At 38.6% G+C, this 23,406-nt stretch overlaps 1 protein-coding gene across 2 annotated transcripts in view; it reads left to right on the top strand.

The window, feature by feature from the left end:
• The window catches only part of SPPL3 (SIGNAL PEPTIDE PEPTIDASE-LIKE 3), a 96,070-nt gene that overhangs the window by 54,904 nt on the left and 17,760 nt on the right, over window positions 1-23,406 (top strand). For both annotated transcript variants that reach the window (XM_077394331.1, XM_077394332.1), the window contains exons 9-11: window positions 3,215-3,268; window positions 3,346-3,438; window positions 21,098-21,240. In XM_077394331.1, the coding sequence (XP_077250446.1) occupies window positions 3,215-3,268; window positions 3,346-3,438; window positions 21,098-21,240 (290 nt within the window). The remainder of the gene's footprint in view (window positions 1-3,214; window positions 3,269-3,345; window positions 3,439-21,097; window positions 21,241-23,406) is intronic.

The following is a 23,406-nucleotide window of genomic DNA, read 5'->3' as shown; positions in this document are numbered from 1 at the left end:
CAGTAGCGAGAAGAATACCAGAGCCAACCCAAGGGAGCTTCATAGTACCATGCTCTTACACCACACCTTCTTTTGCAAAATAGTCTCCCAACTTATCCTATTACCATCGACACCAAAGTTTCATCACGCCTATTGGATCACTCTTCCCAACAATTTAGATAGCAGAGCAGAAAGATCCAGACGAAAAGCCAATCAAGGCGGAAGATAGGGCTGCTTATTCGGTTATAACCAAACCGAATAAGCATTTTTTTACTAACCGAAATAATTTCGGTTAGTTAAAATTAGTAACCACAACTGAAACTGAATTTTCTCCGGACCCAAACTAATCGAACCGAAATAAACATTCGGTTATTCGGTTAGTTCGGTTATAACCGAATTAGGGTGTAACCCCTAAATCACAATAGTAAAAAGAAGAGGGTTAAATCCCCATAGCCATTCACTAAAAAAGAAGAGAGGTTAAATCCCTAAAACAAAACAATAAAACCCTAAATCACAACAGTAAAAAAAACCCCAAACTCCCAAAGCCATTCTTGATCTATAAATCCACCCAAAAAAATGTATGACATACAAAATTACAAATACAGAGGTAAGAGAGGGAGAGAAAAACCTCAGACGTGACAACTATCGAATGACGGAACGAGGGATTGAAGCCTTGAAGGATCCCGGAGTTGTGAGTGGCTGCAGATTTCTCTGCAAATTTCTCACTCTCTCTGTTATTCTTTGTGTTAGCAAACCCTTGAATAAAAGAAACACAGAAAGGAGAAAAATGGTTGGATCTAATGAGGAGATGGTTCGGTTTTGGGTTTAGATTGATGTGGGTTTCATGCAAGGGCTAACAGAAAATTTCTGTTGATGTGGGTTTCAAGCAAGGGTTTAGACTTTAGATTGATGTGGGTTTCAACTTTCAAGCAAGGGCTAACGTTTCTTTTCTGTTGATGTGGGTTTCAAGCAAGGGTTTAGATTGATGTGGGTTTCAAGCAAGGACAATCGGCAGAGAGGTGGAGGGCTGGAGGCCGCGGATAGGCGGAGAGGCGGAGATTCGTGTCTCGTGAGGCGGAGAGGCGTGACTCGAGTCATGAGAGAGAGAGAGAGAGAGAGAGAGAGAGAGAGAGAGAGAGAGAGAGAGAGAGAGAGAGAGAGAGAATAAAACTGAAGTGAAAAGTGAAAACTCTAGACTCGATCGATGAATTGGGTTTTTTCATTATAATTTCGGTCCTTTTTTTATTGGGTTCAACCCTATATGGATTACGGCATACGTGAGTAAAGTGAATATTTTCTGTTGGGGCTGTCCGAGGTAAAAAAAAGGGGGTCATCATTTCTCTTTAAAAATTAACGAAGTTATTAGGCTTAAGCGATATTTCGGTTACTTCGGTTAACCCGTATTAAATTCGCCACTAACCGTAACCGAAACCGAAAACCGATTTTAGTGTTTTTCCTAAACCAAAACCGAACCGAAATTTGAAGAAACAGAACCGAACTGATCAAAAACATTCGGTTCGGTTCGGTTATTCGGTTAACACTGAATAATGCACACCCCTAGCGGAAGACCATGGTCTCTCAAGCCATAATTGATTATAGTGTAGCCCAACTGGATGCAGACAAATTATAACAACTACTGCTATTACTGCCATGTTCATACTAAAATTTCCTCGCTGATTCTGAATACAATTTAAAAAAAAAAAAACCGGTGACTAATAATTCCAAAAGAAACTTCTTCTCCATCCAAAATCTCGCCTACCTCCCTTGCAAATCCACAACCAAGCAATCAGTCTCAAGTCACAACCATACCCAAGGGAAAAAGCTTGGCAAAAAAAAATGGCCTCCATCAGTCCATGGTTTCTGGTCTAAGCTCTGATCTAGATGGGGGTGGGATGGTATTGACGTCAGCGGTACTGCCTAGTGAATTAGGGATCTACCCTATGTCAAGGTTTTAAGGCTCTTCGCTTATTGTGTCTCAATTATGTTGGATCAGATCTATCCTTGAGTCCTCTCCTTTTATTAAACAATTTATTTAGATTGGGGGATTACATCAACAACTTCTCATTCTAGCAAGTTATCTTTACTGTCTCTTCTCTATTATTTGAATACTATTTTCTGTTTTCTAGAAAATTCTTGGCCAAATCTCTTAAATCTTAGATTTGTGCCACGTGTGATTTTGGGATCATTATCCATAATCTAGAAATTTATATTGAAGATTACAACAAATCATAATTTTTAGACAGCCAAGACATCAACATTGTTTTAGCGGCTTAAAACCTTTTTGGGACTGCATTAGTTGGCATCATGGCATAGGTTTGGCTAAGATTGGTTCCAATAAAATTAACAGACTACCGGAAGAGCCCAGGGCAGAGGTATTTGTTAAAAACCTTTGGTAGAGGTGAGCGACTAAGCGATTGGAAATCTTCAAGGGCAAGTTCAGCACCTTGCACAATGATTAAATTGTCACAACTACAGATGGAAATTTCAGTGGAAATCCTGTAAAATTATGGAAACGTATGGAAACATATGTAAATGATGGATATTTAAGATGAAACATCATGAAATGCTAGAATAAACACAAATAAACACGCAAAAGCCAGCATATAAGCAAAAAACCCCACCCCCATAATGTTTAAAAACATCAAACACATAGTGACGCGCTGTCGCGCATCCTATAATTCAGTACATACCATCTTTCACATGTATTCATAATGTATACACGCACCTATTTCACATGAAATTCATATAAATAGAATTATGTAATACGTATTGGTATAGTATACCACTAATACACTTGCGTGCATTTTGGTTTCCGTAGTGTTTTGATGGGGATGAAAATGGACCAATTTTGGTCATTTCGTATCGATTTTTGCGGAAATAAAACTATGCCTCTCCCCTTTTCTTCAACCTCCTTATTTCTTTATTTATAATTTATAAAAGTTGCTGGTTTGAGATAAAGATAAAATGCATGTGGGGACATTTCCTTTTTACATTACAGAATTGGTTCCTGTGTTTGCTATTATTTATATGATCTAGCTTATCAACTTTTAGAATAGAATCTATGGAATGGTAGCTTAAATCTATTTGCATTTAATTGCCAAATCTTATAATCTTAAACTATTGCTTCTCGTTTCATTTTTTAATTTAAACTTTTAAAATATTGTGCAAATCCCTTAAGATTTCTCCCATTTATATTATTTTTCGACGCAATAATATCAGTTTTACATGTTGTCAGGGTGTGTGTTTGATGATTACAGTCTTGCAGATGGCTCGCTTGCCAAATATCAAGGTGCATTACAGTGGTTAAATTTTTATTTTTCTACTGTTCATGTTTTTTCACTAGGTAATGACTTTTTTCTTATGCAGGTTGCTTCTGTACTTCTTAGTTGTGCATTCTTCTATGATATATTTTGGGTCTTCATTTCGCCACTTATATTCCACGAAAGTGTCATGATTGCGGTAAGCTCTACCTATTTCTTTGTGTTTCTATAACACCTTTTTAGGCTCTATAACACCTTTTAGGATATGAGCTATGTTATTTCCTTTTTTTTATGCTATTATTTTTCTCTTCGTTATATTTGTTTCGGATACTACTGTTGACATATGAATATGGTAACCTCATTGTTTGGGCATTTTAGTCAGTAGTGTTTAAAAATACATCTTGCTATGTGATTTAGGTGTGGTTGTTTTTTATCTTTATAAAGTAAAAAATGTTGCTTGTCGGGAAACTATTGTACTATTCTCAAAGCAGTCAGTGAAACTTGTCTTATCTTTTTCTTCCTAAGTTACCTTCTTTCCTCGAAGTTGTTAATTTCTTTCACATGAAACTTTGCTTTTCTTTGTTTTTCTCCTTCCCTTACCGTTTCAAAAAAAAAAAAAACTTTCCTTTTTCTGTTCCTTTTTTCACATTCTCCACTTTGTTCATGTACCTTATTTGATTTTCAAGATAATATTATTTTTTGCAATCGGTCTCCATCTATGTTCAATCATTTTCTGGTCTTTAAATGCCTATTAAATTGTTTTGAGGTCATCTCCTTCCATAAAATACTTGTCTGTGTTTATTTGAAGAAGTCAATTGGTGTCTCTCCATCTTTTGTTTGTAGTTGAACATATGCTCCACCTAAATTTCCATGGATTACAATCCGATATGATTCTTTACAAAAGAACATATTTTATATCTGTTACCTTAGTAGTCAATTCTGTTCTGTTCTGGATAGAAGTTTCTGAATGTTCCACTTCGTAAGGAAATCGGAACTAGACTGTACCAAAATGTACCGACTTGTGTTCAATCAATTCTGAATATTCCTGACTGCTCCAGCTATTTCGTTTCTTCTTGTTTGTTCCGGTTAATACTTTTTCTATTTTTTCCATTTTTACCCTTTTTCCCAGAAAATTAAGATGCCCTCAAGCACCTATACAGTTGAAAAACCATCTCAAATCAAACGTGGGGGTTTAGCAACAACAGAGACCTCTCTTGTATGGATTATACAGATGCTACTTACATTATGTAGATTTTAAATAGATGTTAATATGGCCAATAAGAGATACTTTGTAACACTTACGTTATGTTGATTTTAGATAGATGTTAATAAGGACAATAAGAGAGACTTCGTAACATTTTATAGGGGGTATATTAACCATTTTAGTCCTTTTCCCTGTCATGTTATTTTTATTTCAGTCCAGAGTCGCTATCGTCACATCGTACTTAATTTATACTTTAAGTCTTATCATAAATAGCAGTGGACACCGTGGCACCTTCAAAATATAATAGCTGAAGTGCTTGATCTTATAAAGGTCTTGAAACCAAGAATTGAACATCGGAGAAGAACAGCTAATGAGGAGGCGGATGTTCTTGCCAAAGCAGGGGTGCTAAAGGAGGAGACCATAGTTAACACAAATCTAGTTCGCACGGCTGGTTGAAATTTGTATTGGGGTTACATTTATAATTATTGTCTATGGTGTACTTGGATTTATCCGCTTTTGTATATTGGCGGGGACAAATTGTCCCAACCATTACTTAATAAAATTGTCAACTTTAAAAAAAATAAAAAAATAGCAGCGGACACACTTTCATAGGGTTTTCTTCGTTTCCCAGACTCATTGTCCTTTTGACACAGCATAGATGTAATTACACGAGTTTGGATATACGAATCCAGCTCACAAGCCACAAAATCATAGAATAATAACAAAAAAACTCTAGAGAAGAGGGCTGGTAGTCTCTCTACAACTTTGATTCAGAGCAAGAATAAAATTCAATATTCAAAAGCAATCTCATTTGTAAACCCTAATCCGTTCATGCTTTTATAATAGAGCTTACATGGTTTTGCAAACCTACTTCAATAACGATAAGTCCAAAGCGGAAATAACTGAAATAAGAAAATGTAACTAAATTGACGTCTCTTGGTTCTTTTCATTACGTCGATCGACCACACGATCTGCTGATTACCTTTTAAGTCCATCGATCAATTGTTCAAAATGTGAATCGACTAATTTCTTTGTCGGTTAACACAAATCATGGGCTCCTCAAACCTTTGTTGGTCTTCTGTGAACACTTATTTACATCACATCTCTTCCACTTTCCTCCCTCTCTCTCTCTCTATTATCTCTCTCTCTCTCTCTCTCTCTCTCTCTCTCTCTTTTATTCAAGTCGCATCCAACTTGACCTCGGCATGGTATTAGAGCCATAGGGATCCTACAGTCCGTGTTGTGTAAATTATGTGAATTCTAAACTTTTTTAAGTCCCATTTGCAAGGATATTTTATGGAAGTTTGTATTTACCTATATCTATTTCAGATTACGCATATTATCTTTTGGATTCTACATAAGTTGCCTTGAGACCTTATCTCAATTGAAAGGTACTTTGTGTTCCAACCATGAGGTTGTGGGTTCAAGCCAACTTACCTTTCAAAAAAAGATCCTACATGAGTTTTTTTTGGAAATCAGTTTGAGTGAAATTCGTAGGAGATTCCCAAATTGATATATGGATCTTGATCTAGGGTTTGGGAGTTCTTGGGAATCTGAATTGGTTGTTGGATTTTGGTTGTTCTGTGGTTTGAAAAGTGTTTTGATTTTTTTTTGTTGGATATATATTTTTTTAGATTTTTGTTGGATATGTATTTTTTAAGATACAGTAATTTGTATTTTTTCTTCGTTCTCTCCCTTCTCCCTAAACCAGTGTGGCTTCCTTGTGTTTCTATCTTTTTTGAATTCGATGGTGCAAATTTTCACTTTGGGAATTTCATTTCCATCTGTTTGGAAAAAGGAATTAAGCTGATGGAAGATGAACAATACAAGGTAATTGCTTTGGACGTGTCTTTTATACTTAACTTTTTGGAAAATCCCAAATATCTTGAGCCCTTGGTTCCCAATTAGTGAAAAATAACTCCATGCCTTTCCTTGCTTAGCGCGGTGAGTGCTTTGCCTTGAGCTGTGCTATGCTGTTGGCTGAGTTTTGCCATGAGTTTTACCCTTCCATGTAGTAGTAACAAGCAGTGAAGGGTAGCAGTCTGCTACAGAAGCCGAATATCGGGACATGGCATCAAAATGAAACTGAACTTATATGGATACGGCATTTCCTACAAGAACTTCTTTTGAAGTAGAATGTAAATCCTCTCCTGTGTGACAATCAAAGTGCAATCAAGATGTCTCCAAATCATGTGTTCCATGCTAGAGCCGAATACATAGAGATTGACTAACCATTATGTTTGAGAAAAATTCAAGAATGGTGGAGTGCTTCCTTTGCATGTGTATAGTCAAAATCAGCTTGCAGGCGTATTCGCAAAAGGACTCAGTTGTTACGAGCATCATAGCTTTGATTAGCAAGCTGAAAATGTTGAAATGAAAATTTCAGCTTGACTGGGAGTGCTAGAATTATCACGTAGGGGTATTTTGGTCATATCATTGTATAAATACCAATGTAAGCTCATTTTCGAAATCCATCGTTATGGAGAAAATCCAAACCGTAACCGAACTAATGGGGGGTATAACCGAAGCAAACCGAACCGATTTTGACTAGTTTGGTTCAGTTCACGGTTTATCCGGTTTTTTGTTCAGCTTTAATACAGATCCAAATCAAGTAGTTAAATAAGATTATCTATCCAGAAAAAGGTTTATCTATCCAAATCAGTCATCAATCCAGCCATCAACTTTAGAACATATCCAAATCAAGTCATCGACACAAATACATAGTCATAAATAAGTTTAATACAAATAAAGTAACTCAATCCAGCCATCAATTTCAATCATTTTTCCTCAAATCCATAGATATTTTCTAAAAAATAAACGTTAGAGTTAAGTTACAATTAATTATTTATCTTGAATCAAATCTTACACCCTTTCTCTTCAAATCTTACAAGAAAATAATTATTTACCATGAGTCAAGTAACTCAAGAGTCAAGATCGACAACTTCAAAATCCGTAGCTACGCCTACAAAAAAGTAAAATAATTATATATGTGTTAGAATCGAGAACTACACAAATTGGCATTAATTGAAATTGCCATCAGTTTGGTTCAGTTCGGTTCATTTTCGGATTAAAACTTGTTAAAGTATAAAAGATAAATAACGCCTTTCTCCAATAGCTTAAGCTTTTGGAGAAGTTGGTTAGTTAACATGGTATCAGAGCCAAAGGTCTCGAGTTCAAACCTCCTGGATAGCAAAAAATCCACATGCGATGGTCGGCCCAAAGTGGGACCACATGTGCCACATGTTTGCCAAGTGGGCCACACGTGCGGGGGAGTGTTAAAGTATAAAAGATAAATAACGCACCGAACCGATCCCATCAGTTCGGTAAAAGTCTTAACCGTGACCAAACCAATGCCTAGAGAACCGAACCAAACCGAAAGGCCCGATTCGGTTCGGTTTATAGGTTTGGCCGGTTTTTTGTGCAGCCCTTCTCGCGTGGGTGGTCTTCATCTATTTTCCCTCTTTCTTCGTCACATCAACTTTAGATCTGGTTTTACGCTAGCTTTCTACAAATGATTGCATCATACTATACTTACAAGGGACTGGATCGTGCTCTGCGTTTTCCATCGAGATTTGACTGCAAATTATGATGATTGGGCTGGTTGCCTAGCTACTCATGGCCCAATTACTGGGTGGTGTGTTTCTGTGTGACGCCTTGATCTCATGGAAATGTAATAAACAAGATGTGTCAAGATCATTTGCAGAAGCCGGGTACCCTTCTACGTATTCTACATCCAGTGATATTGTCCGGGTATGCACCGTACTTTCCAATCTTAGTGTACATTATACCGATCCCACACCTCCCTATGCCAATGACAAGAGTGCTTTATATATTGCTGTCAATCCGGCTTTCTGTGAGCAGATCGAACACATTGAGGTGGAGTGTCATCCATCAATATTTCTCCCATGGGCTGATCACTTATGTTCCATTACAATATCAACTGGAGGACTTGTTCACTAAAGGCATGCTTTGTACTCGTCATGATTTTCTTGTTGTCATGCTGATTCTCTTTGATCTCGTGCACCACATTGAGAGGGAGTGTAGACAACCATAGTAGCAGGAAACTCTTTGGGCAGGAGGGAAACTTGTTTCCCCTAAAATGCGTTTCAGAAGGCTGGGAAACTCGTTTCAGAAATGCATGAGAAACACATAAGAAACTTATATGAAACACGTGAGAAACATATGGGAAACCTGTAGAAAATTTATGTGAAACGTGTGGGAAATATGTGTGAAACTTACAAAATTCATTTTAAAAAAAAGCACAAAAAAAATTGTGGAATAGATATTGAAAAGGAAAACAACAGCATATACTGTGATAAAAACTAAAAGTAAGAAATATCCAAATAAAAATTGTGCTTAACAAAATTTAAATCTAAATAATCATATATTTTCATGTTTCCTTGTTTTTCACTTGTGTTTTCATTAACGTTTCTCTATCGTTTCTGAAACTTTTCTAATGTGTTTCATGAGACGTTTCTCGTACGATTTTTTATTGCTTTCCCATTTCTTGTTTCCCCTCTATTTTTTTCTTGCGTTTCCGGTTTCGCTTCCCGAATCCGTTTCCTAATCATGGCAACTATGGACAATACTAAAGATTTTTTAATATTTTAGGTTAAACTAGTCATTTTACTATTTTTCCACTTATTTGTAATTTCACTAACTAGAGGGGTGCTCTTTTAGCTTCATACTTGAGTCACACTTATGTCTTTTGGTGTAAATAGTCGAGGGTCCAAATATTTTGTTAACTTCTCATGTTTTCTTGACCTCACGTCCTCTTTTTCCTTGTCCTTTCTCATATCTCTTTTATCTCTTCCTCAATCTCTGTCTCTAAATCCCTTCTCTTACTCATGTCACATTCAATGTGACTTTGGCAGTTAACATGATATTAATAAATGGTAGGTTTAATAAAATATGTAGTTATGTTTTCCTATTGTTCTTCTCAGCTTTTTATATTTTTTGTTCCAATTTTAAAACTTGTAACTTGAAACTTTTATGGTATATTTTCCAAAATAGGAAGAACATAGAAATGTTCCATTCCAGAAGAAAACCAAACACCCATCAGAATGGAATTACAATTTAGTTTTTAGCCTAGCTTAGGCACAATTGAATATATACAAAATTCCCAGGGTTTCAAATGTATCATTGGCATAAAAACGTCAATTATGTTGTTCATAATTTACTAAATATCTTAGATATATAGCATATGAAAATTCATCTGACTTTAACTATGCCAAAAGATAAGGTTTTAATATAGTGAAAGCATGAAACACTATCCTAATTTTTCCCCGTGTTGCTACAATTGTGCGTGATGCTACAACCGACTGCAATTAATGATTTGTTTGGACAAGTTCCAATTCATATGGGCCGACTTCCGTTTCACAATGCCTTTTTTCTTAAGAAATCCACCAATAATTATTTTTAATCAAGCAGACATTGTTTCGGAAATATAACTTGGTGTCATTGTTTGCTTATCCGTACTTATCTCAAGTATTATGTACCTTAATAGTGCTTTTACAATTACATTAATTGATGATAACTGATAGACTGTTCCTCCCCTCAGTCTTTCTCATTATTTGATGAGCCGCATTTACTAGGGCCTAGCGTTGATGCCTGAAATTGTCTACAATACCCTAGATTTCAGACCCAAAGCTTTGGTCGTATATGAGTCATCATAAAACTTAATCCATTAACCAAAGGTAACATTATATTGTGCACTGCTTGTTAATGTTGATAAGATTCCGAATAAAATTATTGATATTGCATTCACGAATCATAGTCTTAGCCTGTGTTGTCACAGTCTTGCAATGTTGGCCATGCAAGTCTATTTTCTATAATCTTGTGGTCCGATTTCTCCATGGTTTTAAATTTCCACGAAAACTGATACGAAACAACCAAAACGTTTCCATTTCATCCCCACTGAAACGATAGTGAAATGAAAATGCGTACTGTAGTCAAAATCATCTTTGTATTTCTCTTATACTATATCAGTATGTTTTTCATAATTATATTTATATTAATTTTATGTAAAATGAGGTGTATGTATTATGTATAAATATTTATATGAATTTCCGGTGAACTATGACATGTACTGAATTATCAAACATACATGACAACACATGTCACTAAGTGTTCGATGCTATTAAACCATTATGGATGACTGTCTTGTTTATGCGATGGTGTATAACTGTGTACCTGTGCTTATTCTAGCATTTCCTTAAGTTTCATCCAGAAATTATATATTTTTGCATATGCTTCCCTAGATTTCTATGATTTTATAGGATTTCCACTAAAATTTCAAAATTCAACCAAAACATTTTCGTTTCTGTGAGGACCTTAGTTGTAAAATTCGTTTCGTTTCGCCCGAAATGGGCAAATTTTTTTGTTTCGGACCGAAATCTGGAACGAAATGGGTATACTTTCCATTTCGTTCCAGATTTTGGTCCGTTTCTTCCATTTCTAGCGATATTTGACCAAAGTCCAAAATTTCAGACGAAATGGGCGAATTCCCCATTTCGTCCAAAATTTGTCCATTTAGTTGTTTTTGTTCTACTCTCCTTATATCTTCTTGGTCCTCTTCTCTTCTTCTTTTCTATTCTTAGTATTTACATGTAAAGTCATTCAAGTACTTACGGTTTACATGTAAATAATGGAATACCCCCCATTTGGATCTATTAAAAATAGTTTCAAGACCCAAATCTAAAATGATAAAAGGTCATCTCTCCAATTCTAGTACAAAATTCGTAAAAAAGGGTCGGTTCAAAATCTTAACTTCCAAACGGTGGGGTATTTTTCCAATTTTAAAAATTCATAAATTCTATCATGTCCAAACATTATTAAATCCCAAAAGTCCAGAAAAAAAATCTAATAATTTGGTCTCTAAAGTTTTTTTCGTATTGCCGGGCACTGATCAACACACTGGTTAAAGTAGGCATTTTAGCTTATATTGATTTTCCTTTTAAGTAAATATTGGATCTTTTACCTATTTGGTTCATTTAGTTGTTTCTTATATTTTTTAAACAATTTCTGATTTTTTTTTCATATTTTTAATTATTAAAAAAATTTCCCTCATCGTAGCGGAACGAAAAGTTTCGACCAAAATCAGAACAAAAAATGACTAAATTGTACCATTCCAGTCGCCAAAACGTAATGGCGAACTAAACGAAATTTATAACTAAGGTGAGGACTGAAATCGAAACTGAAATTTAAAACGTTGCATGTTTCTTGCCATATTTTGCAGATGCATGGGGGTGGTTAACCAAACCCAGAAGCAGGTGAAATTTTGGGTCCCAACCGTTCAAAGTCTAGGTGAAATTTTCGGTAGGATTCATATTTTTCATTCATTCACTCAATGTGTTTCTCAGTCACTAAATGGTTTTAAATTCTATTAAAAACTAGGAGAATTAAAATTGAAGAAATACGATTATATAACATCCAATATTACTCTCAATTACATATGTCTCGGTAAAAAATTTGATTTCCTAATAGAATGCAAATGAAGAGACGAGTGCCATTGTCAAAACACGACAGCATGTACATTACATCCCATTTTATGTATTTTTATTTTCTCATTTTTCTAAGTTTTTTGATAGAGATATTTATTACTACTGGACTTCTCAAACTGAACTACATTAGTGTTACAGCAGAAGTTCCATTCAAAGTTGTTCAACAGTGTTGATTTATTTATATTAAATTTTTTCGATATTTAGAAAAAGATACAAGAGTTTGATGATTTGCTATTGGGGGCGACTAAAGAAATGTTCGGGCTATGATTTGCTATTAGGGCCGCCGGCAAGAGACTTGGAAGAAAAAAAGGAAAGAGAGAGAGACAGAGGCTAAAAAGAAGGCTGGGAAGGGGTTTTTTTGATAAGCAATGAGCTCCCTCTCCACACTAGATCTTTCACAGTCACTTGGTGTAAGCCCAATGGTTCCCACCTTGGCAATTCCCATCTTATTTTGATGATTCCAATACACAAGTGATTTATGATCACTAATGTGTTTGATTGTCTAAGTTGTAGATCATAATTGCTTAAAGACATCATTGCTTCTCATAGCAATCCCAACTTGGTGTTAAGTTGGAAGCCCAAAAACATGAAGTGAAAATCTGCTCTTCATAGGCTTCTCGGAACTCCGAGAGAAATTCTCGGAACTCCGAGAAATATTCTCGGAACTCCGAGAAATGGTCCAGTAGACTTTTTTTCATCTTCTGTTAGTATTCCTGGAACTTCGAGATTTTTTCTCGGAACTCCGAGAAATATTCTCGGAACTCCGAGAACACTATAACGGTCATATTTTGAGCCGTTGGGAATTTTGCTGGAATTACCACAATGCCATTGAACGGTCATATTTTGGTTTTCCTATATATATGGGCATTCTAAACTTCAAGACCATCAATCCTAACACTCTAAAAACCTTCTTGAACATCCATAGAGTGAATCAAACTTGTGTATGCCTCTCATCATCTAAAGATTAGGATTTGGATCATAGGCTCAATTTGTACATCTTCTACCATCTTGTAAACCCTTGTGAGGGATTGTTTTTTGTTCTTTCTTTCTTTTCAAGAACTTGTATTGGGCGAGTGTTCGGAAAAGCGTAGCCCACTCTCCGTGGTGAAGATCGCCACCAAGGTTAAAGGCGGTTGGAATTTGTAATCGGCACCGATCTTCGTCGAAGTTAAGAAGATCACATAGTGAAGCCATCAACGGGTTTGGTTGGTGGAGTGGAGTAGGCCTCACGTTTGGAGGACCGAACCACTTTAAATCTCGGGTGCTATCTCTCTTACTCTTGCTCTTTATTTTGCATTTGCACTGTAGATTTAACTTGCGTACTTGAATTTTATTGTTGATCTCTTAATTTCTAAAATTGGGTTTGAGTTTTCAAAAGAATTAAAACTTGTTATCAACCTAATTTCGCACTCTTCATAAGTTGCCGTACTCGGGACCACCCTTGGAATTTCACTTGGTGTGAGTTTAGGACTTTAGAATTTTTGTTGTTTAGGGGAGACTGCTTCAGGGCCTTGCCATAGCTGATTGAGAAGAGTTCTTCTAAGTTACCTAGTAGATTTTTTAGATGTGTAAGTACGGGGAATAATTGGGGAGAATGGTTATAGTTTTTTATTATAGTGGGATGAGTGTCATGGTTACATAGCAAAGAGAATGTATTCGATCTATATCCAGAGGAACTGCAACTTCAAAGGTTTTGGCTTGAGAGAGTATGTCTTTCGCTTAAACTTTTCTTAATCTGGATGCTCTTGATCTACTACTTTATCTTCTGGGGTGTGGTGATCAAGGAAGCTGGATTCGTTCCCTGGGGAATCTCGATTCCTCGGAACGCGGATCCGATTCGGGAATCGGTTTGAATCCCCGAAAATTGGGAATCGGGGTTCGGATTCGTCGGAACCCCGATTCCCAATTTATGGGAATCCCGATTCCCAATTTTTAGAACCGTGATTCCCTGGCGATTCCCGGCGAATCCCCGGCGAATCCCGACTCCCCAGCAAATCTCCAGCGAATCCCAGACGAATCCCCGGCGACTCTCCGGCAAACCCACGATTCTCGCTCCCAACCATCCCCGGAGCCTTTGATTACCGCTTTCGATTCCCGCGGTGGCAACCTTGGTGGTGATTACTTTGGAGCTTCAGAATCTGAGTTCTTGATATGATTATCTGTTTTAAGAGGGTATGGGTTAAGGAGAGGTTTCAAGAGGCAGAAGGTCGCATTTCGAGCTATACAAGATAGGTTGTCACTGGTAGGAAGTAGGGAAGGAAAAGACATGTATCTGTAATTGCTTATTTTTATTTTTTATATCGGGTTTTGGGTATGCCCGGCCTGGTTTTTAATCATCTCATGTAATTGGATGGGACTCCTGGTCCCATATTGTATTTTAATATCAATAAAATATGTCATCTTTCAAAAAAAAAAAAAAAGATACAAGAGGACATGCCTCCTTGCCTCAAAACCCAAAAAACAAGAAAGAAATCACTTTGAGCGAATATTAGGATTTCCCAATACATCTCACCTTAAAGTCCCCCTTCCTGGACTAGGGAGATCTTTCCATTCCCAAAAGATTTGATTACTTTTCATATCACAGGCTAGATTAGCAACTGAATCCGCTACTTGGTTGCCTTCTCTATATTGGTGGGTAAACTTTGGCTTGATCTCAGGCTCTCAGCAATGGGATTTGTTAGAATAAGCTTATGTAGCCTAAGGGCATTATAGTCTTTTCATATTCTTTTCATAATAAATATATATGTGTGTTAGGGCAAGGAGGCTAACACAATATTTCATTCTCAAATCTCTCTCTTAACATAGTATCAGAGCCCTAGGGTTTCTCGATGCCCTAGGGACCTCCATTGAAGACCTCTTGTCTTCCTCCATTGACCCATGCCCTAACTTCTTCTTCCATTGAAGCCCATGCCCTAACTTCTTCTTCTTCTTTTTTCTCTTTCTTCCTCCATCTTCACTGGTTGCCCCCCCTGGGCGCCCCCTGGGAAACCCAACGTTCCCTGTTTGCCCTCCTGGAAAACCCAACTCTTCACTGGTTGCGCCCCTGGGAAGCCCAATTTTCCCTATTTGCCCCCCTGCGCGCCCCCTGGAAAACCCAACTTTCCCTGTTTGCGCCCCCCTGCGCACCCCCTGGAAACCCAACTTTCCCTATTTTGCCCTCCTGGACAAACCCAACTCTTCCCTGGTTGCCCCCATGGAAAACCCTACTCTTCCCTATTTGCCCCCCTTGTGCGTTCTCCCTTCTTCTTTTGTAACATCTTTATCCATCTTCTTTGACTTATAAGGATAGTGTTCTTCTCTTCTAGCCGTCGGGTGTTCATGCCCTAAATCTTCCCGTTACATTTCTCACCTTTTTGGTCGCGGCTCCGCTTTGTTATATTTTTCTTTGCTTCCTACTTCGTGACTTAAGCTTTGTCTCTATGTTTCGTTGTAGTTCCACACGTATGAGGCTTCGTGCTTGTTTTTTCGGGGTCCTTCCGGCGGATGTTTGTGGTTTTTCCTTCTGATTGTTTATTTTTCGTGGTGATTTGCTTGCCTATATTTGGCTGCCCTTTCTGTTTATTATGGCCTTGCCATCAGCTTCTTCCTTAGGTTCATTTCCGGTGTCGGTGACCTCTATGACATCCATTAAATTGGATGGTGCTAATTACCCTGCCTGGAGTCGTTCTGTTCACCTCTATTTGCGAGGTCAGGGCAAGTTACATTTCATCACGACGGATCCTCCGGATCCGAAAGATGCTGGGTATGATAAGTGGAGTCAGGAGGATGCCCAACTTCAGTCTCTTCTCTGTCAGAGTATGAAACCAAAGATTGCGAGCCACATGCTATTTCTGGATACATCACGGGCAGTTTGGTTGCGTGCTGAGACACTCTATTCCGGCAGCAACAATCTCACGTGGATTACTGATGTTTACAGTGACTTCTTTCGTATCTCGCGTGGAGATAAGACTGTCGCTGAGTACTATTCGGATTTTGTTGGTCTTTGTGAGCAGATTGATATTTATCATCCCCCGTCCACCGACCTTAAAGTCTTGGCTCAACAGAAGAATGAGCTCCGTACTACTCGGTTTTTGGATGGCTTAGGGCCTGAGTTTGTCCCTCTTTAGCAGCAGATCCTTGGGTTAGGCACGCTCCCATCTTTGGATGATATCTTTTCTCGCGTTCAATGCGCTCTACGTCTCGATCCGGCTATTTCTGTTGTTGGTGACCAGTCCGCCTTTGCTGCCCAGTCTGGTTCCTTTCGGGGCACTCGTGCTAGGGGTCGTGGTCGCAGTCGTCGTGGACAGGGCCGTGGCTTTGGCCGAGATTCAGGGGGAGGCCGTACTTATGGGGGTGGTGGCTCACGTTATTGCAGTCATTGTGACATGGAGGGTCACACTATTGATTTCTGTTACGATCTCCATCCCGAGCTGCGTCCCGCTCGAGCTGCCCACTTCGCTTCTGAGACACCTGCTGCACCTACTCCTGCTCCCTCAGACACCATGCTCGTCTCTCGGACTGAGTATGAGTCACTTTTGCGCCTACAAGAGAAAGGGAAACAGCCGGCTGCTCAACTTGCACAGAAGGTAGCAACCCATCTTGCTCCCTTAGCCACTCCGCTTCCTGGCTTATTGATTATGGTGCCTCTCATCGTATGACCAGTAACAATACACTTCTTAGTTCCTTTACTTCTTGTGCTCCTACTAAGATGGTTACCTTGGCCAATGGGACTCGATGTCCTATTTCAGGCACTGGGACTGTTACAGCCACATCCCACTTATCCTTATCCTCTGTACTCTGTGTTTCTACTTTTCCCTGCAATCTTCTTTCTGTTAGTCAGCTTACTAATCGCACAAGAAGTAAAGGAACTAAGAAGTGTATTGTTACTGGTCATACGATGAGAGGCACCATAATCAATAAGCTAGGAAGCGGAGTGGCTAAGGGAGCAAGATGGGTTGCTACTAAGATGGTCACCTTGGCCAATGGGACTCGATGTCCTATTTCAGGCACTGGGACTGTTACAGCCACATCCCACTTATCATTATCCTCTGTATTATGTGTTTCTACTTTTCCCTGCAATCTTCTTTCTGTTAGTCAGCTTACTAATCGCCTTAATTGTTCAGTAACATTCTTTCTGTCTTATTGTGTTTTTCAGAACCTTGCGACCGGGAAGACGATTGGCTCGGGGCATGAGACAGATGGCCTATACTACCTGGATGATGCTATCACTCCCACGACGTTTAATACCTCAGCAGATTTCTTTATGTGGCACTGCCGGCTCGGTCATCCTTCTCCTGAGCGTCTGCAGCGTTCTTCAGTTGTTTCTGGTGTTATTAGTCCATTTCATTGTGAGTCCTGTCAGTATGGAAAACACCATCGTGTTTCCTACCCGTCTCGTTCTGTTAGTCGTGTCAGTAGTCCTTTTGAGTTAGTGCATTCTGATGTTTGGGGTCCATGTCGTACTCCTTCTATGTTTGGTGGGAAGTACTTTGTTATTTTTGTTCATGATTTTTCCAAGATGACCTAGCTTTATATAATAAAGGATCATGTTGAGGTGTTTTCTACATTTTGTTTATTTTATGCTGAAATTACAAATCAATACTCATGTTCCCTTAAATGTTTACGTACTGATAATGCCTGTGAGTATTTTTCTGATCGGCATGGTTCTCAGGAGTTTCTTTTTAGTCGTTGAATTATTCATCATTCGTCTTGTGCCCACACTTCACAAAAGAATGGTGTTGCTGAGTGGAAAATACAGTATCTTGTAGATATAGCTCGCACCATTCTGTATCAGATGCATGTTCCCAAATCTTTTTGGGCTGATGCTATGCTTACAGCCTGCTTTCTGGCTAATCGTCTACCATCTTCAGTTCTTAGCAATCGGTCCCCTTTTTCGGTGTTACACCCTTCTGGGATCCGTTTCCGTTACCTCCCAAGGTGTTTGGGTGTGTTTGCTTTGTTCAGGATCTCACCCCAGGACTTGATAAATTGGCCCCAAGGGCAATCAAGTGTGTTTTCCTGGGTTATTCACGAACCCAGAAGGGTTATCGATGCTACAGTCCTCAGCTTCGCCGCAAATTTATCAGTGCTGATGTCTCCTTTTTTGAGGATACTCCCTACTTTCCTACTTCCTCTTCTTTACCGGTATCTCCTCCTCCGTTGCCATTGCCCGTTCCGGTTCCCAGTTTGCTACCGGATCCGGTTTAGCGTCCCTTCCAGCTATATACTCGCAAGTGTTTTACTACTTCAGTTGAGTCTTTATGCCCTGCCATCTCTTCTCAGCAAGCGGGTCCTTTACCCTCATTCTCTGATGATGCTACTCAGGTTGATGAATCTCTTGATGCCCCCATTGCGAGCCGTACTCGTTCTCGTACCACTCATCACCCTATTTTTGATGCGGTAAGTTATGCTCGGTTATCTCCTTCGTATACCGCATTTATATCATCTTTGTCATCGGTTTCTATTCCCCGCTCTGCTCAAGAGGCTATGCTTGATTCGGGATGGCGAGCAGCTATGGAGGCTGAGAGGGATGCTTTGGCCAAAAACTAGACATGGCAGTTGGCTTCCCTTCCTCCTAGTGCTCAAGTAGTCGGATGTAAGTGGGTGTTCACCGTCAAATACCTACCTGATGGCTCTGTTGAGAGGTTAAAAGCCCGTCTTGTTGCCAAGGGCTTTACTCAGACTTATGGGATTGATTATGTTGAGACATTCTCTCCAGTGGCAAAGATTCCATCCATCCGTGTATTGATTTCTTTGGCCGTGAATCAGTCTTGGCCACTATATCAGTTGGATATCAAGAATGCGTTCCTCCATGGTGATTTGCAGGAGGAGGTTTTTATGGAGCAACCACTAGGGTTTGTTGCTCAGGGGGAGTTGCAGCATACCGTCTGTAAGTTTAGAAAGACGATTTATGGTCTTAAACAGTCTCCCCGTGCTTGGTTTGGGAGATTCAGTGAGGCCATCCTACGATTTGGAATGAAACAATGTGCTGTAGACCATTCTGTGTTCAGCTCTCGAAGCAAGGATGATTTGATTCTCCTGGTTGTATATGTTGATGATATTGTTATTACAGGGAATGACAAAGCAGGAATATAACGCCTCAAAGATTTCCTTCAGAATGAATTCAGCACAAAAGACCTTTGTGGCACATTCACAAAGGGAGCTATCTTTGTCCCAAAGGAAGTATGCTCTTGATATTTTGGAAGAAACAGGTCTTCTGGGGGCAAAACCTGCACATACTCCTATGAATCCGAATGCCAAGCTTTCACCTGATTAGGGGGAGCCACTAGAAGATCCTGGTTGATACAGACGGTTAGTAGGACGGTTGATCTATCTCACAGTCACTCGTCCGGACATTGCATATGCTGTTGGTGTGGTTAGCCAGTATATGAGTGCGCCTATGACATCACATTGGTCAGCTGTGATTCAGATAGTGAAGTATCTAAAGAAAGCTTCCGGGAAAGGTCTTCTCTTCAGGAAGCATAACCATTTGAGGATTGAGGGATACTCTGATGCAGACTGGGCCGGATCTCCTGCTGACCGGCGATCTACTAATGGCTATTGTACCTTCATAGGTGAAAATCTAGTATCTTGGAAGAGTAAGAAGCAGGCCGTTATGTCACGATCTAGTGTAGAAGCGGAATACAGGGCTTACACAAGCTGTGAATTAATTTGGCTACGGTCGTTTATGTCAGAGATTGGATTCTCATACTCCTCACCTGCATCCCTCTACTGTGACAACAAGTCAGCCATTCACCATAGCTATGAATCCGGTATTTCACGAACGAACTAAGCATATAGAAGTGGATTGTTACTTTATTCGTCACAGGATTCAGACAGGCCAAATTCAAACCGAGTTCACTCGAACGAATGATCAGATTGCAAACATGTTTACCAAGCCGTTGAATGGAGTTCGATTGAGTGATTTATGTAACAAGCTGGGCATGTATGACATTCATACTCCAGCTTGAGGGGGAGTGTTAGAATAAGCTTATGTAGCCTAAGGGCATTATAGTCTTTTCATATTCTTTTCATAATAAATATATATGTATGTGTTAGGGCAAGGAGGCTAACACACAATATTTCATTCTCAAATCTCTCTCTTAACAGGATCCTTTAAATTCTATTAGTAATAACTTATAGACCATGTAGGCTCCTTATTGGCATTGATCATCTCAATCAAAACTTATTGTCACCTTCAATCCAAATCTCAGCGAAACCCAAGGTTTTAGAATATCTAAGACCATCTAAAATGGCTATTAATTTAGCCTTCAAGTACTACATAAAAATGATAAAAAGCAAAGATAAGATTACCCAAAATGATCCCAACTGTATTGCTTTAGTGATAACATTGGAAGTTTTAGAAGCACCTTCTATATGCCCACTTATATCTCTCCTTCCAAATTTCTTAGCTGATAAAAGGATGGAATAACCTTCAGTAAGAAGCCAAACGTCGATTTTTTTCTCCTTTTTTGATAGCTCAAACCATTGAAGGAGCCTTGCGGCGATTGGTTGATTTTGAATAATAGGGACATTTAACATACTAGCAAAATGACTCCATAGATTTCTTTCTAAATCACTCCCAGCAAACAAATGATCAAAGCATTTTCCTTTTCTTCCTCTTAACTGATGAATTTGTACATAATAGAATAAATATATTCTTAATCCTACTGTCCACATGAATTGGTCTTACAAAGATTCTCTAGAGAAAGTAGCTTACCTTCGCTGGCAAGTCCGTCCATATAAAATTTGGCCAGATTTTTTGTGACAGCTTACTACAAACCACATTCCAAGCAGATCTAGTTGATTTTTTTCATATTTGATAAAAATAATTATGAACTAATTAACCATACAGTTGGGATTTTTAGTACCCATAAAATATTGGAAGAACTAGTTATACTCTAAAGCAATAAAATACTCATGATTTTATGCTATATATGTGATGTTTTAAGATCGTAGGCATACAGGAAGACTCTTTTGCTTCATATTTGAGTAATTTACTCTTTGTGAAGATGCTAGGGATGCAAGTTTAACTTTATGTTTGCTTTCATCATTGTAGATCTTTTTAACCACACTTTGTTTCCTTTGATCAAATCAATATCCAAGAAATTCAAAATATTAACCTTAAACATCTAGTAAATTCCATTTTACAAATGTGATAATTCCATTTACAGGTTGCCCGTGGTGACAATAGTGGTGGGGAAGCCATTCCTATGCTTCTGAGAATTCCTCGTTTCTTTGATCCTTGGGGTGGGTATGATATGATTGGATTTGGGGACATTCTCTTCCCAGGTTTGCTGGTTTCATTTTCTTACAGGTACTGTTTTTTTTTTCTTTTTTCTTTTTAAATAGTAAAGCAGATACTCATATTTATTGTAGGTACTGTTATAACTTGTGTTAGTAATTTTTTTACGCATATTGCATTTAATTTCTTAGAAGGGTTATTTCATGCATGGTAGGCATATGTTTCTTGCTTTAGGAATACTGTGGAGTCAGGTATAAGTCACCAAGTTTTACTTGCAATGTCATGGATCTGATTAAATTTGTGAAGACCAAATCTTATCTCAATCAAGTATTGTTTATTTTATGAGGAGGTAAGTATCAACTTCTAAGGTATTAAATTTGCAAAAAAATAGGGAGATGATATTTTCACCCCCTCTGTAGTACATATTTGCCCCCTTATAACGCGAACAGTGGGCTTAACTCTTTTTGAAGTCAAATCACGTTAACAGGGGGGCGAATGCGTACTGCGGCGGGGGGCGAGTGGGCGAGGGGTTGAAATTATCATCGCCCAAACAATATTATGCAATCATGATGAGATATTATATTGTTGCTTGATTAAGTATTTTACAAGGGAATATTCACTAATTTTGGACACTACATTGGTGTCTTTCCTTGTACGGGGTCTACGTTTAAGAGTTTATCGAGAGAAAAATCTAGGCTTCGAACAATCAATTAGTCTCTGTATATGAAAGATGGGAAGGATTTGACCATTCCATGAGCATGAGAAAGTTCAATCTTGACAGGGTGAGAAAACACGAGAAACAAACAGGATGAGTTAATAGAAGAAACAGATTGAAGAGGATTCACGATGAACCAGATTGTTAGAGAAAAAGAGTGGAGAAGAAGAGTGGAGAACATAGATATAAATTCCGTTCCGTTCCGGCCGGAACGGACCGGATTCCGGAACGGAATGGGCATATTTTCCGTTCCGGCCGGAATTCCGGTCCGTTCCGGTCATTCCGGTCGGAATTCCGGTTTCCGGCGGAATTCCGGCCGGAATGGCCGGAATTCACTGTTCCGGCTGGAAATGCGGAAAAATTCAAAAAAATAAAAAAAATTACAAAAATGCCATTAAGGCCGTTGGGGAGTGTATTTTACAGATTTGCCCTCGTTTTATGACCGTTTTATAGTTGTTGGGAGGGCATTTTTCGTCTTTTTCCAAAAAAATTCAAAAAAAAAAAAAAATCCAAAAAATTACATAAATTCATTTATGGCTGTTGGAGAGTGTATTTTACACATTTGCCCTCATTTTGTGACCGTTTTGTAGTTGTTAGGAGGGCATTTTTCGTCTTTTTGTTATTAAACTTTGGTTTTTTAAGTAATAAATATGTCTTTTAGTTCATTTAAGTGTTTCTTATATTTTTCTAACAATTTCTAATTTTTTAGGATTTTTTTCATATTTTTAACTATTTTTTTCAACCGGAACGGAAAGTTTCGACCGGAACGCTGAACGAAACGGCCGGAACACCGGAACGTTCCGTTCCAGTAGCCAAAACGGAACGGCGACCGGAACGGAATTTATAACTAAGGTGGAGAAGAAGAGAGTGAGTTGGAGAGAACTCCCCCTCACTTATGCATTTATATAAAGAGAGAACATTACAAATGACTACTATGCCCTTAGGCATCTACTATGAAGCACGGGTGCGGGTGCGGGGTGCGGGTGCGACACGACACGGGTACGCGGGTACGTGATTTTCCAAAACACTTGGGTGCGGGTGCGTTCGGGTGCGTTGAATATAATAATATTTTTTATTAAATTTTTTAAAAAAAATAGGAAAGCAATCAAATAACAATAACATCACCATTCACCAAAATGGAAAATTCTAATATTACTCTTCATTTCATACGTGATTAAGTTCATCATTAAAACACCAAAATAACATAAAGCATCAATGCATCATCAATCCTAGAAGTCAGTCGCTTCAGGCTTCAGCTCCAATATCGACAACATCGTCCTCTACGTCGTCGGTAAAAACAATGGACTCCAACTCCGGCTCATCCAAAGAAAGACTAGCAACTTCAAGTACCCCTACATCATCGAAGGAATCAAATGTATCTCCACCTATGTCCCACATCTTTGTTTCTCGTGTTTTCTCAACCTGTGGAGTTTGTCTTGAGAGAAGCCGAAGATTGCTATGAACGAAAACCAAATCTTCAGCTCGTTGTGGAGTCATCTTGTTCCTCTTGAGAGAATGCACAA

This window comes from Tasmannia lanceolata, unplaced genomic scaffold (assembly GCF_043159265.1).
Source record: "Tasmannia lanceolata isolate RefF3 unplaced genomic scaffold, GAP_Taslan_0.1 ptg000013l, whole genome shotgun sequence".
In the NCBI taxonomy this organism is placed as follows: domain Eukaryota; kingdom Viridiplantae; phylum Streptophyta; class Magnoliopsida; order Canellales; family Winteraceae; genus Tasmannia; species Tasmannia lanceolata.
This window is presented reverse-complemented; position numbering and strand designations above follow the sequence as displayed.